Raw genomic sequence first — 15,817 nt, forward strand, 5'->3', positions numbered from 1 at the left:
TTCCATCCACTCCCCATCCTCCCTTTCACTAAAACCCTATCTGCAGCCACTGTAGGGTGACTCATGTGATTAGGAAAAGAAGGTATTGAGGTAGGGGGAAGAGATCTGAGCCTCCAACATTTCTGCCACAATCCCCTTCCTCCTGTCACAGGCAGAGACCTGGGCTTGTGCAAATGAGGAGCACTTCAACTCAGCAGAGAGGTTGTGGTATGAGGAGAGGAGGCAGCCATTTTGAAAGCTGTGGGCTTTAAAATTGCTGTGGAGTTACATGAGTGTGAAATGGCCATAGACAGACAGACACACACACACACACACACACACACACACACACACACACACAAACACACAAAAAGCTGTGAAAAACCAGTGGTTGTTACTGAGTGATGCTAACAGCCAAGTTCATTCTTTGCTCTGCTGGTTGCATTATTACCCCACCTTGAACAACCACATCTGAGCAGAGTCTCTAAACGGTTTGGTTGCGCTTAATAAAGCAGGAAAAGAGACAAACCTTCTAACTGTGACCCTCCCCCCTTTACGAGCTCAGACTAACAGGATTACCCTTGATTGTCTGATCAAGACTGATAAACTCAGGTGCCAGTCACAAACTCCACATGGCACAGTGTGCCTCAGATGTGTGTCAGCACACTAAAATTTAATCAAAAGAGAATTTGATAGAATCAAGATTGCTTCATCTAATGAAATGCAAATGTGGGTCCATTAGTCAGTCAGGCAGGGAGCGGCCAAAAGCCCATCTTAAATCATTAGATTGACACTAACTTCAGAGATAGCCAGATTAAGTGTCTTTGAGAATGAGATGAAAAATACTTACAAAGATCAGGAAATTGAAGACAAACATGAGGTACTTGATGCAGCTGAGGCAGTCCCCCTCCATGGTGGTCCCTCGTGCTGAAGCCTCTCCCTGCCCCTGAAAGAAAACAACATAAAACACAACATAAAATGTGCCACTTAATGAATCCTGCCAAATGCTCACGGTATTCCCACTTTTCTGCACCCTGGATGGGCATTAAGTTGAAACTGCCAAGAAAATGATACTCTGCAGAAACCTGCTCACATTTTTAATGGGTTCTGCCAGTCAAACATACAACGCGCACACACACACACACACACAGACATGTACACACACATACACACACAAGCCTGTCAGCTGATTTGGTCCAATTTCAGATGAAAATCCTTGTGCTGTCCCCTTAGGCACACTGTACCAGCTACAGTTTCTCAAAAGTCCCTGAGTAACTACAAGTTTGGGCAACATAATGTCAGCCAACTCACCTTACCACACAATTTCATAAGTTATTTAATTTTAAAATGCTCTTCTGCAGTCAGATGGCCAGACTTCCCATCAGCACTTTTCTGTCTCTGGACAAATGGTGTCTCTGGGTTCAGTGTGACACGAGAGGGTGTCTATCTCTGAGCGTTTTACGGATATGAGTCCTGACTGGGGTTCCTTGTGCATTAACCGACAAGACATGGCCTTTACTACAGAGCTTCTTCTTCTTCTTCTTAATGTAATGAGAGGCAGGAGCCCTGTGCTCCCGTCAGCCAACCTGCTCTCTGACATGAACACACTTTCCTTGATGAAGGCCCGTCCTGGAAGCACTCCTGGTTAATGAAGAACACCTCTCCTGCATTAGGAGACAACACGTTCGCCTCAGTATCCATGACCCTGTACACCTAGTGTGTACGTATATATATATATATATATTATGTGATGCACCACAAAGCCTTCATCGAAGCAAATGTTTAACCTTTCAAACTGCAAATGAACAAGATTTTCCCCTCAGGGAGGATAGGAACTGTCTAAGGAATTATCTGCACATATTCTGCAAAAACTGAAGTGGAAACAATCTGTTGGGCAGCTATAATTGCAGTCTCAGTGAAGGAAGAAAATTAATTATTTGGCAGAAATGAACCGGCGCTCTTTGCTTTGTACTTCTGATTATTAATTTGCTTTCCCATAGTGATAGCCAGGATTGAGGCTGGGTAACAAGCGGATTAGAAAGCGATTTCTCCGAGGAATTGTAAATAGGTTTATACAACTACACATTGCCACCTCTAAACTGAAAAAAATAAAACAAAACTTAAAATGCTTTCCTTTAACTCCTTTTGTCTGGACTTTTCCAGCACATCCGTCAGATGTAATCTCATAATCTGTAGGCAGTCTTTCCACTGCTAGATATGCTGTCAGAGGACTCCTCGCTGCTTCACTGAGGCAGAAGGAATATGATCGATGCCAGGTTTGATTCCTGCCTGTCTTTGAAGGGGCTCTGCTGTCGCTCAAATGGGATTCTTCCTTGACCCTGTGACCTCTATACTGCACACAATCCACTTAGAAATGTACATTTTTTAGTGAAAATAAACCATAACCTCCCCAAACCTCTGCCTGACACGAGACTGTTCAGCTGCCGGTGCAATTATTTTACAGGGAAGTATAGAAATTGTTTGAATAATTCATCCAGAACCCCTATCCTTTTCTAATCTGTTTTTCTTATAAAACAGCATGCATGCACTGGTTTGTTTTTCATCCTGCTTCTAATTTTAATGTGCTGTGAGCTCCGGAAAGAGCTTTTTTTTCCCCCTCATTGTATGCTTGTGTAAGTTGCCGTGACAATAAAATTGAACAATACTAAAGATATGAAGGGAGTCTTTGTCTGCTGTGGGGGAGTGAGTTAACGTAGACTAAGAACTTTTCCTCACCAGCCGGGGGGCTTATTATTTTTTCCCTTTCCTCCCCAGACCCAGGAAATTGATTTAGAGCTATGGTTAAACACTTTCTGTAAATCATAATGATATGCTTAGGTATTGATTACCCTCCTAGTGGTACTCTGAGAGCAACCAACAGCCTCTTTGCCCGAGAAGGGTTTTAATTAACCCCTCCCTTTCCTAAGCCCCACTGAAAGGCCTAATGAGGGCACAGGAGGTCTTAATTGAGATTTGCATACATTACAGTCGCAGAGAAAAGCACCAGAAATGGCCTGTTCTCATCCCTCCAGCCCTCCACTGTCAATCCCGGGCCCCTGTGAAGAGCGCAAACTGTATTTACTGGAGCAGGGGATGAAGAGGAGGAACGAGGAGGGGGAGGAAGAGGTCGGCTGGAAAAACTCTCAGGGCACAGCTCACTTCTTATTCTCCAAACAAAATGTCTGATTTCTTTTCCAGCTTCACCCGTTTGCTCTTCGCTCCCAACTCAGGGTCAAACCAACTGTCAGATCCTGAGCCAATTTTCTTTTATGCATTAAAATGCATTGAGTGCTTAAGGATGAAATGGCCTTTACTGTACAAGGCCTCGCCAGGTTCCCAATAACAAGCCGATGGTGCAAACCAGCATAGTATAAATCAAACTGCCACAGAGACCCCGGAGAAAGTGCAACGTAAACAAACTGGTCTTTCCCATGACTCCCGTGGGATTGCAGGTTCTCATCGATCACAGCCCAGCCGTAGAGATCAGGCCATTAAGTCTCTTTGAATATTCTGCAGAGTATATTATGTAGACAAGGGAAACATGGTTCACACCCCAGGAGCTGCAGCCTTACAACAACTTTGATAAACTGCCACTGGATTAAAGGCAGATCCTCCTCAGGTGTGCTGTTTTGCTAAGCTAGCAATGTGTTAAAATAACGAGTTGTGTGGCATTGTGTTTTTTCAGACTAGCAAAATCCACCCAATATAAACCCATGCGACACACACACACACACACACACACAGCAGTAAAGAATGCCACACTGCTTGGAGACAATGTGTTTGTTAGGAGGAAATACTGTATGTCCTCAATCTGACAATCTAAGTGGCAGACTCTGCCCTGAGGTAACCAGTAAATGCCAACTCCATCTATGTCTGCAGCATCCCCTCTTACTGACATCATAAAACACTGCACAGCACTAAGATCCCATTGTTTACTCTTGGTGAAGACGGAGGGTGAGACTGACTGATGTCTTGGTGAAGCTCCACAGCGAGAGCTGGCTGGAGGTCGACATGGTTGAGTTTGATGGTGAATTAATGAGAACTGATCCAAAATCAACTTCACAGTACCAACAGAAGCCAGAGCTCTGTAATGAGGACAAACTCATTTGACCTACATTCTTCTCAGTATGAGCGTGAGGAATTCTGAAACATTGCTACAGGTCCTTTTTCATGCTTAACTCAGAAAACCAGAGGTCTGTTTGGCCGGCATCTACACGATCAACCATTACGGTTGTGTCAACTCACTGTAATTAAAAGATAAGGAAGACATAGACCCACATTGAGAACGCTTCATATATTAATAGCACAGCCTTGGGTGGTTCCCCTTGAACATGTCACTTTCAGCACGATTAATGAAGTGAGTCCATATTCCCTTGCTCCGCTAGCCACCGCCTTGGACGAATGGATCAGAACGACAAGGACACTGTGTCTGCTCCTTGCCAAACGGCTGCTCGCCAAACCCCCCACATAACCAGCCCCTTCACTTCATCTTGAGCATGAGCCTGCATAACAAATAATTATTAATACTGAAATCCTCTTGAGATTTTGAGGATTGAAGCTTGACCCCTTTAAATGTCATTGACCCTCTAAATGATCACCTGTAATTGAACTCTGGGGACGGCACATTTGTCCCCGAGCTCGCCCATGCAGCTGGAGCAGGTGCATCTTGCCATCCCCTGTATGCCACTGAAGCTCTCTGTGCGCGTGCTAATACCCTCTGACAATGACACTAAGGGACTGCACATGCCGCATCACCCTTTATCTCAATTAAAAACCCATTTTCATATTTCTCCATGACTTCCTAAATCAGCCACAGCAAGCAAACACCCCAAAATCCGAATAAAGACAGGCTCCTCTGGCAATGAACAGGATTCCCCTGAGGCACACCATGTCCCTTAATGAACCTCCAATTAGGAGAGAATGAGCCCTGGGCTGTGCTGTCACACTGAGGAGCTTTGAAGTGTACTGAATGCTAAGCAGCTATAGCACTGTATGCTGCTTTAGAGGGCATACAGCTTGCAGACAACAGGGAACAACCACAGAGAGAAAGTGTACAAAAGTAGCTCAAAGCCAACCCAGCTCACAATGTGTGTGGGTGTAGCTCACACAGAGAGCAAAGCGCAGAAACTCAGCTGGGTGAGGAAATTTGGGAACCTGCTAAGCTTTAGCAAAGGTGCAAATGCTGCTTAGATGCTCAGGTGGACACATATAAATAGTCCAGCCCCAGGCAAGCTTAACTTAATGAGTTTTCACGGTACACATATATGATTGGTGAACATTATCAGCCGCTGCACATTACGGCCAATGCTATTTCACCACAAAATGCGGACAGTCTCTGATGAATTCGCTCCATCTTGCAAAGCAATTTATCATTTCATTCCATTGTTCCAATACGTGCTGTGAATCCAGAGCAGTTTTTATCTGAGCCGGTGAGCGGCGCTCTCCTGATCTGTTCACTTTAAAATGATATTGTGTGAATCCCAAAAGGCAGAAGTCCTCTGACCAGGCAGCTGACACACTCCTGAACAACAGGCTGATTAACTAGAGAAGTCTCCCAGAATGAACAACTGCACAGTCAGAAACAGACTGACCATGTGTTGTCAACATCACTGCAGGCCACATTCCTGACATCCCTACTGGGCACACAGCCAGCTCAGTACTAACAGTTGCTCATACTCCTACAGTGAAATCGATTCTCCAGCTCCTTCGATTAGAAAGATTGGACGGTGGAAGGGCACTGATAACTTCTCTATAGCCAACTTGAGCAGAGGACATGTGATTGAGATGAGCAGATTTGGGCCTCTATTGAACACTAGTGTGTGTGTGATCCTCGCTCTCTCTCACAGCAGAGACTTTCACTTAATTGTTTCGGCACCTCTATCTGGCTGAGTGAAGATACAAACTGGCTGCGCGGGGATGGATCAATACCAGGTCCAGGAACATGGTCAATGATGCATTGATCCCCTGGAGTTACAGCTCTTAGACCACTGGTTGTCTGGCAGTGAGGGCATGTGGTAGCAGCACACAATGAACACATAAACACTTCTGCACGGCCGCCTGTTTGGACTCAGCCAGGGCTTTTCCCACGCGGCGTTTTGGAGGATGACACACTGCCTCCGGGGCTTTCCACAAAAATTACTTATAACTCAATTCAGACCTAAATACTCAATCATTTCTGTGACAACAAGGGGAATTATTTCCCTGCATTTTTACTTGTGTCTTTTTGACTTCACCGAGTTATTTCGCATGTTCCAGAAAGATAAGTCTTCCTTTAGTAAGTCAGAGTCCAGAGTGGAATCGATATCAGCTCCTCACTTAACCAAAAGTTTGAAAATTCCAATCGATGATCTCAACAACTCTAATTTGACCCTCAGGCGAGAGACAATTAAAATGTTGATGATGTTCAAATTGGTTTGCTTTGTCTTAACCGCTGTAGCAGTCAAGGTTGTTGTCTCTGTCAAATCTCTGAATCTTTAGTGTACATCGCAGATGGCCTCGGCAGACGTACACAATGGGATATTTTAGGAGAGATAACAATTTCAGCCTCAGGGGATCAGAAAAAAAAGAAAGAAAAAAAAGGTCACTTGGAAGGAAAAACATGCACAGGAGCACAAAATACACACTGATTTCAACACACAAGTGCTCCCGTGTAAACAAGCCCTGGCAAAGAAACAGAAACATGAAACAAATAATCACTTGTGATTTTCTTATGACTGGAAAACACAATTTCTGGTGGGATTGTTTTTTTTTTTTTTCCAGCACGGGCTGGAATCTTTCCAGGCCTCCAAAAGGGACTCTGGTCTCTACGGCAACCCGGATATGGGGTGAGAGTGGCCTTTGTCTGCAGAAGAGTGTTTGGCATCTCCACTTAGCACTAGTTCCTGTTAGAAAACAAAGGGGAGCAGAGCCGAGCACTTTACGGCATGGGGGACAGCTTGGCCAGCCATTTGTCTAATGAGCCATCACTCACACCCTTTTGCAAGGCCATATGTTAGTTTGAATACAGCTAGTTCCCCCGTGTAGAAAGCCTAAAAGCTGTTTTATCACTTACTGATACAGCACACACACACACACACACACATCCGAACCCTTCAGAAACTCAGTGAAAGTTCAGAAAAATGAAAAACAGCAAAAACAACAGTGTAGCCTACTTTGTGTTACAGGCTGGAGTTTCAAACGTAAGGCAAAGATCAAAACGGAGCCTTGAGGATAAAGCGTGTGAATGTTTGTGTTTTTGTCGGAGCCTCAGATGAAAGAGATAACCACATATATTTGAGGCCCCATTGCAAATAACAAGTTCATAGAAGTGAGTGTGTTAATGCCGTTGCATGAACAGTGGAGCAGAAAATACATGACTCTTTTATCGCGCCTAGTAATTTGCTACAACGGAAGCACATTTTTACTGCATGTTGTTATTAATGTAGCTCTGTGATTATGAGACTGTTTTGTCGTGGGCGCGCTGGGTTGGAATCACGATTGCGCAATGTATTACAGAATGTAAAGGAAAATTCCACTTTACTGCTGCCTGGATCTCGTTTGAACAGTTCTAGTCCTTACTTTTTACATGATATGTGCAGATGCAATTGTGGATGTAAAGATTTCCTAGTGATTAAAATTGAACAATAAATTTAAACCTCAACTTTTAAGCCAATTTAAGCCAAAGAACTGAATAACTCAGTTTGATAAGGAAAACTGGGTAATCGAAAGCTCTGGAACAGCCAGACTTTGAGTAAGCAGTTTGCAAGGTCAATTTGTGCACACTCTCTCTATAGGTGAGTGCATGAATAAACACTAAAATTATGTAAAACAGGGAAGTCAGAACTTCTACACTTAAAAAAAAATCTTGCCATAATTTTACACCTCGCTTACACATGTAACACATTTACTTGCTAGGCTGTTTTTTTCTGCTTCTGTGGTATGACTGATTACAGCTGATGTGTCTGGGTCTAAACTCCCCTTTAACCTTTCAATCTATACATGTCTGCTGCTCAGCCGTGCCTGGAATACTAATGTTACAAATGCCAATGCAAATCAGAGGCTAACAAAGACCAGCGCAAGCCTGCTGTGATGGTAAAGGGACAAAAGCACTTGTCTGCCTGTTCTCAGGGCCGGCGTCATGCACTGGCTCTCGCTCTCGCACCGTGCCTCCTGTTGACGGCAACAATGGCTTTGAGCCTGTGCTGTCAGCATCTTACTGAAAAGAGTCTGTCAACAAGCTCTTTTTACTTCCTGATTTAACATATGTGTGCCGAAGTGGAATTACTGTTGGATTTGCTGGGAATCATTCATTGCAACACCCCCACATTACAGATGCTGCAGGAAATCTAAGGAATATATGCTGAAGATAGAAGTTTTTTTTCTCCCCTAGATCCCGTGTGCTACATTTGTAGATAAAATACAACCATACCATGTGTATCCGCTTGTTCCTCGTCTTTGTTCAGGTGAAGCTGGTGACTTCTCTCGCTTTTCTCTCCTCTCCTGTTTTCATGGGCTGTTGGACAGAAGCACACAAGAAGAAGTACAGGTCAAGACCGAGCTAATGAGATGAATAAACAGTGAAACGCTGGCAGGGAGAAAGAAAAGTGTCTCGGTGTGCGTAATTCACTGGAGCAGAATAAGACTGGGAGCTTAAAAACACAAAAAATAAAATTCTAGGACACTTAAAATGACCGAGTTTGCATTTATTATGTATGAAGCGCTCGCTCCCAGCAGTGCGCTAATCTAAGACTGCAACAGTGTTTTATCTGTGTGAATATTTCTTCTCTTCGCTGAGAGGCAAAATTAACAGGGACAGAATGAAAAAAAATGCACTGCCTTTAATAGCAGTGGTGCAGACCAGTGTGCAGCGCAGGTAAAATTTTAATATCTGCCTTGAGGTATTAAAAACTGTGTACCTTCTCACTTGGTTAATTACCTTTTGTTAGAAAACCCAATACGCCAACGTTTCTCACACAGCTTCTGACTTGACCTTGATGAGCGTCTGAACTTATGCATTATTCACTGAAAGCAGAATACCTTGCTTTCTTAGCTCACATTGCTGGCTTTAACTGTCAATGTAAGATACGTCTCCAACCAAGTGTGTCTAATGAGCATAAATGCTTTAAACTTTTTCCTGTTTCTAAACTGCTTTGCCACAACTGTCTCCCAGCTGAAAATAACGATATAGCAATGAGAGCCAATTAAACTGCTGGTATTCCAGCCTCGATGTGCAAAAATAGTCAGCAGCACAGTTCTGACTGACAATACTTTGGAGCCAGTTTCAAAGCACTGGCACTGACAACTACAGCATCAAATATGGCGAGAGCTGCCGACGAAGACACGAACAGCATGCAGCTCTTGCCACATTAGATGGTGAAATACAGGCTGGGTATTCTCAGTCTGACAGCGGCTGGGGATGGAGAATATCCCAGGAGTATTCCGGCTGATGGAGCCGGCCACATCATCCCGCCGACACACCATATTGCCACCAGACATCAGATTCACCGGGACACAAAACCCAACTGACAGCGGCAGCGACGCACCCTCCCCCATACAGAATACCCTGCTCTGATTACAGCTGGAAAAAGGCAATCAAAGCCTGAGTGAGGAAAACGGACAAATCTGCGAAGTGGGGAGATGCGCTGGAATGATACACTCCCTTATCACGGAGCCCTGAACCCAGACACACTCGGGGAATCAATAACATCTCCATGGTGGCTACACATGCATGGGGAGCCAAAGGATATGCAGCTTGTTGAAAGAGTCATTTACAAAATATTCACCATATGGTTTAGCTAACATATCCTCAGGCGATGCAACACTGTAATCCCTTCCATTCTGTCTCAGTACATTACAGCAGCAGCAGATAGGTAAGTAATTGTCATCATCATGGTCTGTAATCTAGTACTGAGCAGCAGAGTGGTCAAATTTTACCCTGCAGCCTGTTGCAGAGGTAGCCTCTTTTGAACCCCTGTTTAGAGAGCTATTAGCTGGTGGAGAGCAACAGTGTTGAGGGTCTGCATTATTTTTTGGTTTCCATGGAAACCTTTTCATGGGAAAGTGGAGCACCAATAGGATCGCAGTGCCTCATTGAATCGGTTATGGGGGTGCGAAGAGAGATCGGCACAGACGGCTGAGAAAGCACAACAATAGGACGAACCCTCAAGGGGAACTAGAAAGGCCAGGCCACTGAGGGTCCAACAAAGCGGGGAGCGAATCAGCACGAGAGAAAAGGTTTCATCTACATCCACTCAATGGTTTCCCTTTTAAATAAATCTCTCTCGCCAATTTGTCATTGACATTTAGGCTCACAAGCACTGCGGGCAATTTAAACATCAAGGCAGCCACTAATTGATTAGCCTCTGCGGATATTTCAGGCTCTGACAATACTATTGCATCATCAACATCTATCTTGTGCATAAAGACAGCAGCGCATTATAAATGATATGCTTCCACATACAGCATCTACTGTAGCTACACCCCACAATTCAGTTCACAAAAGACATAGCTGAGCAAAGTGGAGTAGCCATAGAAAGCACTCTCCGCCATAAGTGCCTGTTACAAATCGTCTTCACCTTTCTACAGTATGAATTTCTGTAACTCTTCAGACTTCAGACTGACAATCCATCAATCACGCCGACTTCACGCAGCAACTGTCAAGTCAGCTTGACAGTTGCTCTTGTAGGCTGAAGCCTCAACAGACCCACCTATGAAGACATATTTACATGATACTATGTCTCACCTCTCCATTACTCCCCTTTCCACCAACATACTGGGTGCTAGTGCTGGTTCAGAGTTTGCTGAACTTGTGAACTACCTAAGAATCAGTTTCATTGCCTACAGGTTAGAAAACCCCCAAAGAGACTCGTCATTACATCACTGCGCACGTCTATTCAAACACTGGATTCACTACTGAAGCTCCCAATTCTTTATTCTCAACTTCTGTCGAAGACCACACTGCAAGTAGACAGTTTGTCTCTCTCATGAAGCACTGCTGAAAAGCCAATGAGGTCATTATTTGTCTCATGTTCCCCACTGTTTTATGTCCTAATATCGTTTTCGTTATAGAATGTCAGCTGGTGATATTAAAATATTGAGCGGCAGGGAAATTGAAATGAAAATTACCTCGTCCGCTTTCCACACACTTCTGCTTTGATTTAACATTCATACAGAAAACCTGTTTTTCTTCTTCTCTAGATTAGATTAGGCTGAATAGTTTTTTAGTTTTTGTATTGTTTTTTAAAATTACAGTCACAAAGGTTTAGTTGATCTTGTTGATAATCCTGCAACCAGTACTGATGTAAACAGTTCCTGGTTCTAGACCAGCAAAGTTCTTGGACCAGTTTTCCTGCCCCAAAGCCATTCTTTGACTGTCATTGCACAAATAATTGGTTTGGAATTAGACACAAGCTCAACACCAGCCCTTTGTTTGGAGGTGAAAAATAGGGGAGGATTTTAACATTACTCTTAAGCCCTCATTTCCCCATTGTTCACACAACTGCTGCTTTTTGTGTGCACAACCATGAAGGCCTTTGATGTAAAAAATTGTCCACAAGCTGGCAATTCTTGCAGCCATTTTTAGAACTCTTTGTGTGTTGCCCTGTGTATGACGGCTGGCTATTCACCCTGCCATTTACAACAGCTATAAACACTTGATAGTTGACCGTGCATTGTTGAAAGAATAAGTTTGTGTTTGAGCACAGCTGAGCCTATGTGCAGTATTGACACGAGTGATTTGTGTTTTCCCTTTGTCTCCGCGAGCCACCTCATCCTCAAAACCTTGACTGAAATGTCGGAGGTCAGAGAACAGCAGGGAGTTTGATCAGCGACACTTCCTCTGAGGGGAGGAAATGGAGAGGGAAAACAAGCAGGAAGTGACAGTTCTTCCATCTACACATCGCAGCTGGGGTTGCCCACAATTTGTCACTACAAAAGCAAACCTCTGAGCTTTAGAGGCAACTCCAAATTCAGAGGTAATGACTGATGGGGCCTTTAATACACTGAATGAAACCTGTATAAACACACTTAATAAAAGGAAAAATCTACAACTCTGGATGTCATCGCTCCCTGGTGATCTCTGGCCAACTTCTGGCAGACTCCATATACATCATGCTCTAATATTATAGAAATGAGAAAGAGGGCACTTGCCGGCAGCCATATATCTCCGGAACGTCTCCTTTAATGAGGGCAATGCTGAGGCAGAATTATCGCCTTACCCCATCTGGATTTATCGATCTAACAGTGTGAGTCAACCACCAGAGATAAAGATAAACCACCACGATGGAGAAACAATCCCCACTCTGATCAGAGGGCATCACACAGCTAATCACTCACCCTTCCCTCTCTGTCCACAGCCAAACCGCTGTTTTCTTTGTTCTCCACTCTACAGTAGTTGCTCTGGGGGGGTTACACATGTGGCAGTAGTGTATTCGCATATACGGAGTACACAATTATTCCAGCGAAAAGATGCAGATTGAACTCATTAAGAAGCTCTCTGTTTTCTCAGTGTTAATCGTTCGGAGCTAAATAGAAACCTGATGAGAACTCAGCCTGTGGAAACGTATTCAGAGGGTGCTATTTTGATGCTGATGAGAGATGACACAGTGTCCACCTCTTCGGTAAGCCGGTGGAAAACATTAGCCAGGCCTCCTCTCTGTGTAGAAGCTTTCTCAGGCAGCAGTTTGTATCTCTCACCTCATCAAAGAACAGCGAGAAGCGTCTTACGCAGAACCTTTCAAACACATGCAACCTGCTTCTATAATTACACAACAGCTATTTCTCTCTAGTGACAGCGTGACAAAGAACAGCAACCAAACTACTTGTTGTTATTTTCTTAAACCCACGCCTGTCTAACTTAACTATCCGCCTCATATACTACTACACTTTCACCCTACTTCCCAGGGCCTCCAAGGCTATAGCCCCCCATGCCTCTGAGGAGCTGGGGCCTGGCGGGCATCACAATACCGCTTTGAAGTCAAGCGATTAAAGAGGAAAGACCTGTCGAATTAGGATGATGGGGCTAAGGTTGGGAGAGGGAAGGATCAGTACGGGGGACAGGAAAGGCTGTGAATACTGAGCACTCGGGACCCGTGGGACACAATTAAGAGCAAGGCTTTTTTTTTTTTTTTTAGTGGGGGGTTACAAAAACACAGCAAGGATAACAGCAGCGCAGCCTTCCAAGTCAAGGTAGGAGTTCATTACTACATACACGGGGCTGGAGCTGTTAAAACCCGGTTTGTTCACCGACTCCTCCACCCACAGGCCCTGTGAGCTGTCGAACAGCCACACGATAACCATTACCATCCCAGTTAAAACTCGAAGCCAGTAAAGCTTGAGAAATGTGCAGCATAGCGCTCAGGGAGTTTCAACTCCCCGAGAGGAATTGGGATGAAGATCCAGGCTGCCTGCTCAAAGAGGAAGTTTGCACAGTCTTCCCTCAGGATGTTTCCCTCAACTAAAACATTTTGAGAGCACACAAGACAACACACTCATTTTGTAGTCAGTTTGAATTACCAGACTTATTGACAGAAGAGGGAAATAATTTTAGGAAACATGTTACATAACAAATGCTTTTGATTAATTGGCAGATTAGTTGGTGAATAAAATGTTGGAAAATTGTGAAAAAAAACTCAGTGCCATGGATTACTATTATATTATATATTATAATAGATTACTATTATAATTGAATTTCCCTTCTGGGATAAATAAAGTATTTTTCATTTCATTATTTTTCATTACCTAAATTCTAGGGCAACGTTTGATCTGATCAATAAAATACAACCTTCAGGTTTTGGGAATTGCACATGAATTACATGCTGACAGTTTTAAAAGATTGCATGTTTGAGAACAGAAGTTTTGGCATGTTTTCTTGAAGGACTTCTTGATTATAAAAACTAGTTACCAGTTTATTCTGTGCAGGTCTTTTATGGCTCAACGGCCTCAATCCTACTTAATGTAAACAACAGAAATGTCAAGCACTGTATTGTAGTTATGATACTTGTAGCACAGTAAGTGTATCTCATGTTTTTTTTATACTACTATACCTAAAAGGCTGAAATATATTAAGAATAAACTAAATTTTGCATTAAAACATAATCTCTAAAAAATGCGTAGGCTAGACAAAAACACAACCGCTAACAACAATCTTTTTAAGTTATGACAACCTTTAATGAAATTATGTTTTCCAGGTTATTTAAAAGGAATTTTTCAGTGCTGTATCTGAACACAAGGTTTAAAGTTGACAGCCACTGAAAAAAACAAGTTTCCTTCATTAGATTTTATTTAGCTGTTTAAAGCTTTATGTTTTTGTTTCTAATAGCTTAACAGAAATGTAATTGACAAAATTGTTTATAACTAACTTTCATACAATTTTGAGCTTCCGTTTTGCATTTAAACCACATGACTTGAGGAAATGTCCCCTTTAAATGTCACATTTTATCATATTTGTTTAAACTGTGGATTATCTAGCATCAATTTAAATCATCTGAAATTGTCCAGGCATTTTAAGCAGTAGAGGAGACATGAAATCTTGAACTTGTGACGAAGAAAAATTACCTTGTTAAGCTTCATTAAGTTTTTACAACTTGAATGTAGTTTTAAACCAATTTATTCAGAAACTGGAGTTCAAATTACACACATTAAGTTGATGCAGTTAGCAAAACTTTGAAGTTTTTATTTGAATAAAAAAACTAGACTCTTTCCACTATGCATTTACATTAACCGGTAAGTATAGTTTTAGTGTGTTGTGTCAGATATTTTCCACAAGACATTGAATATAGATGATATGGGGCCACTGTTGTCCCATAAGTTAAACTAGCTGCTTAAACATGTGTTACGAACACATCTGGCAACCATTTCTAGACCTCATTTAAATCTTGCTATAGAGCAGTAGGTTTTCCTGTATAGTTGTTGTTAGCTAAGAACACTGTGGCTCCGATGATTACCACAAGGTCCTCAGCAGAAAAACTAGCCTTTATCCTTAATGTTAGTTGTAATTTGGATGTGTCCTTAATGTGCCCTCACCGTGACCCTCCTGTCAGTTTAAGTCGCATACAGCTGTTCAGTTTGGACACAAACAATTAGGTAAACATCACAATGCAGAAGACACACAACAAGTGGAAACAGATTACTTGTGCAAAGATGCAACCAGACCAGATGCAACTTATTTTCCTAATTAAAGCCAGTAGAAGGCCTCAATTTTAGAATCCTCCACAACAAAACTCCCTTTCTTAAATGGTCATAGGGTTGACAAGCTGTGCTGTTGCAGTAATGTTTAGCTTTTCTTAATCTGCATTTGCTCCATGGCCACTTTGGAACAGTCTGCACATCACATTGCAGTGCGAACGGAAAACGAAAACTTTGGCACAACTAGGATTAGTATAAAATATAAATCCCAACAAAGAGGGACACTTGGATCGCTGCCTGGAAGTTACAACATCAGATCTGCCCCAAATCTGAGGCCTTGCTCTGGTTCCAGTTGCTAATGGTTTTACACTGCGTACCTTGCTGAACGCACCCAGAGAGGCCTACGACTATACTCACACATCATTCTGAAATCAGACGATCGTGTATCCACGACTGGTTCATATCTTTAGTTGAGTGTAATTGAGGCATAGAGTTGTTGAAGTTGTGTTCAAACAGGGTAAAACAATGGTGGAAAACCATAACTGAAACAAAGCACACATGTTTGTGCTTGTTAACACACAAACATGTGGGTCACATTACCAGACGAAAGTGTAAACAAACAGGGAGGAAGATAGAAGGATATCTGCACAGTGTGGACTTCACCTTATCGTGGCAACGTTGTGGTGATACAACCACCTCACTCTCTATGTGGAGCTGAGTGCAGCAGAAGAAAACA

The 15,817-nt window shown here is 42.9% G+C and overlaps 1 protein-coding gene across 1 annotated transcript in view; it reads right to left on the bottom strand.

Moving 5' to 3' along the window:
• Window positions 1-15,817, bottom strand: part of tspan18b (tetraspanin 18b) — a 33,470-nt gene that overhangs the window by 5,039 nt on the left and 12,614 nt on the right. The window contains exons 2-3 of the mRNA XM_008278921.1: window positions 8,387-8,470; window positions 830-925 (exon numbers count right to left, since the gene is read on the bottom strand). Coding sequence (XP_008277143.1) covers window positions 830-925; window positions 8,387-8,389 — 99 coding nt within the window. The 5' untranslated portion in view covers window positions 8,390-8,470. The remainder of the gene's footprint in view (window positions 1-829; window positions 926-8,386; window positions 8,471-15,817) is intronic.

This window comes from Stegastes partitus, unplaced genomic scaffold (genome assembly GCF_000690725.1).
Source record: "Stegastes partitus isolate 25-593 unplaced genomic scaffold, Stegastes_partitus-1.0.2 Scaffold138, whole genome shotgun sequence".
Taxonomy (NCBI): domain Eukaryota; kingdom Metazoa; phylum Chordata; class Actinopteri; family Pomacentridae; genus Stegastes; species Stegastes partitus.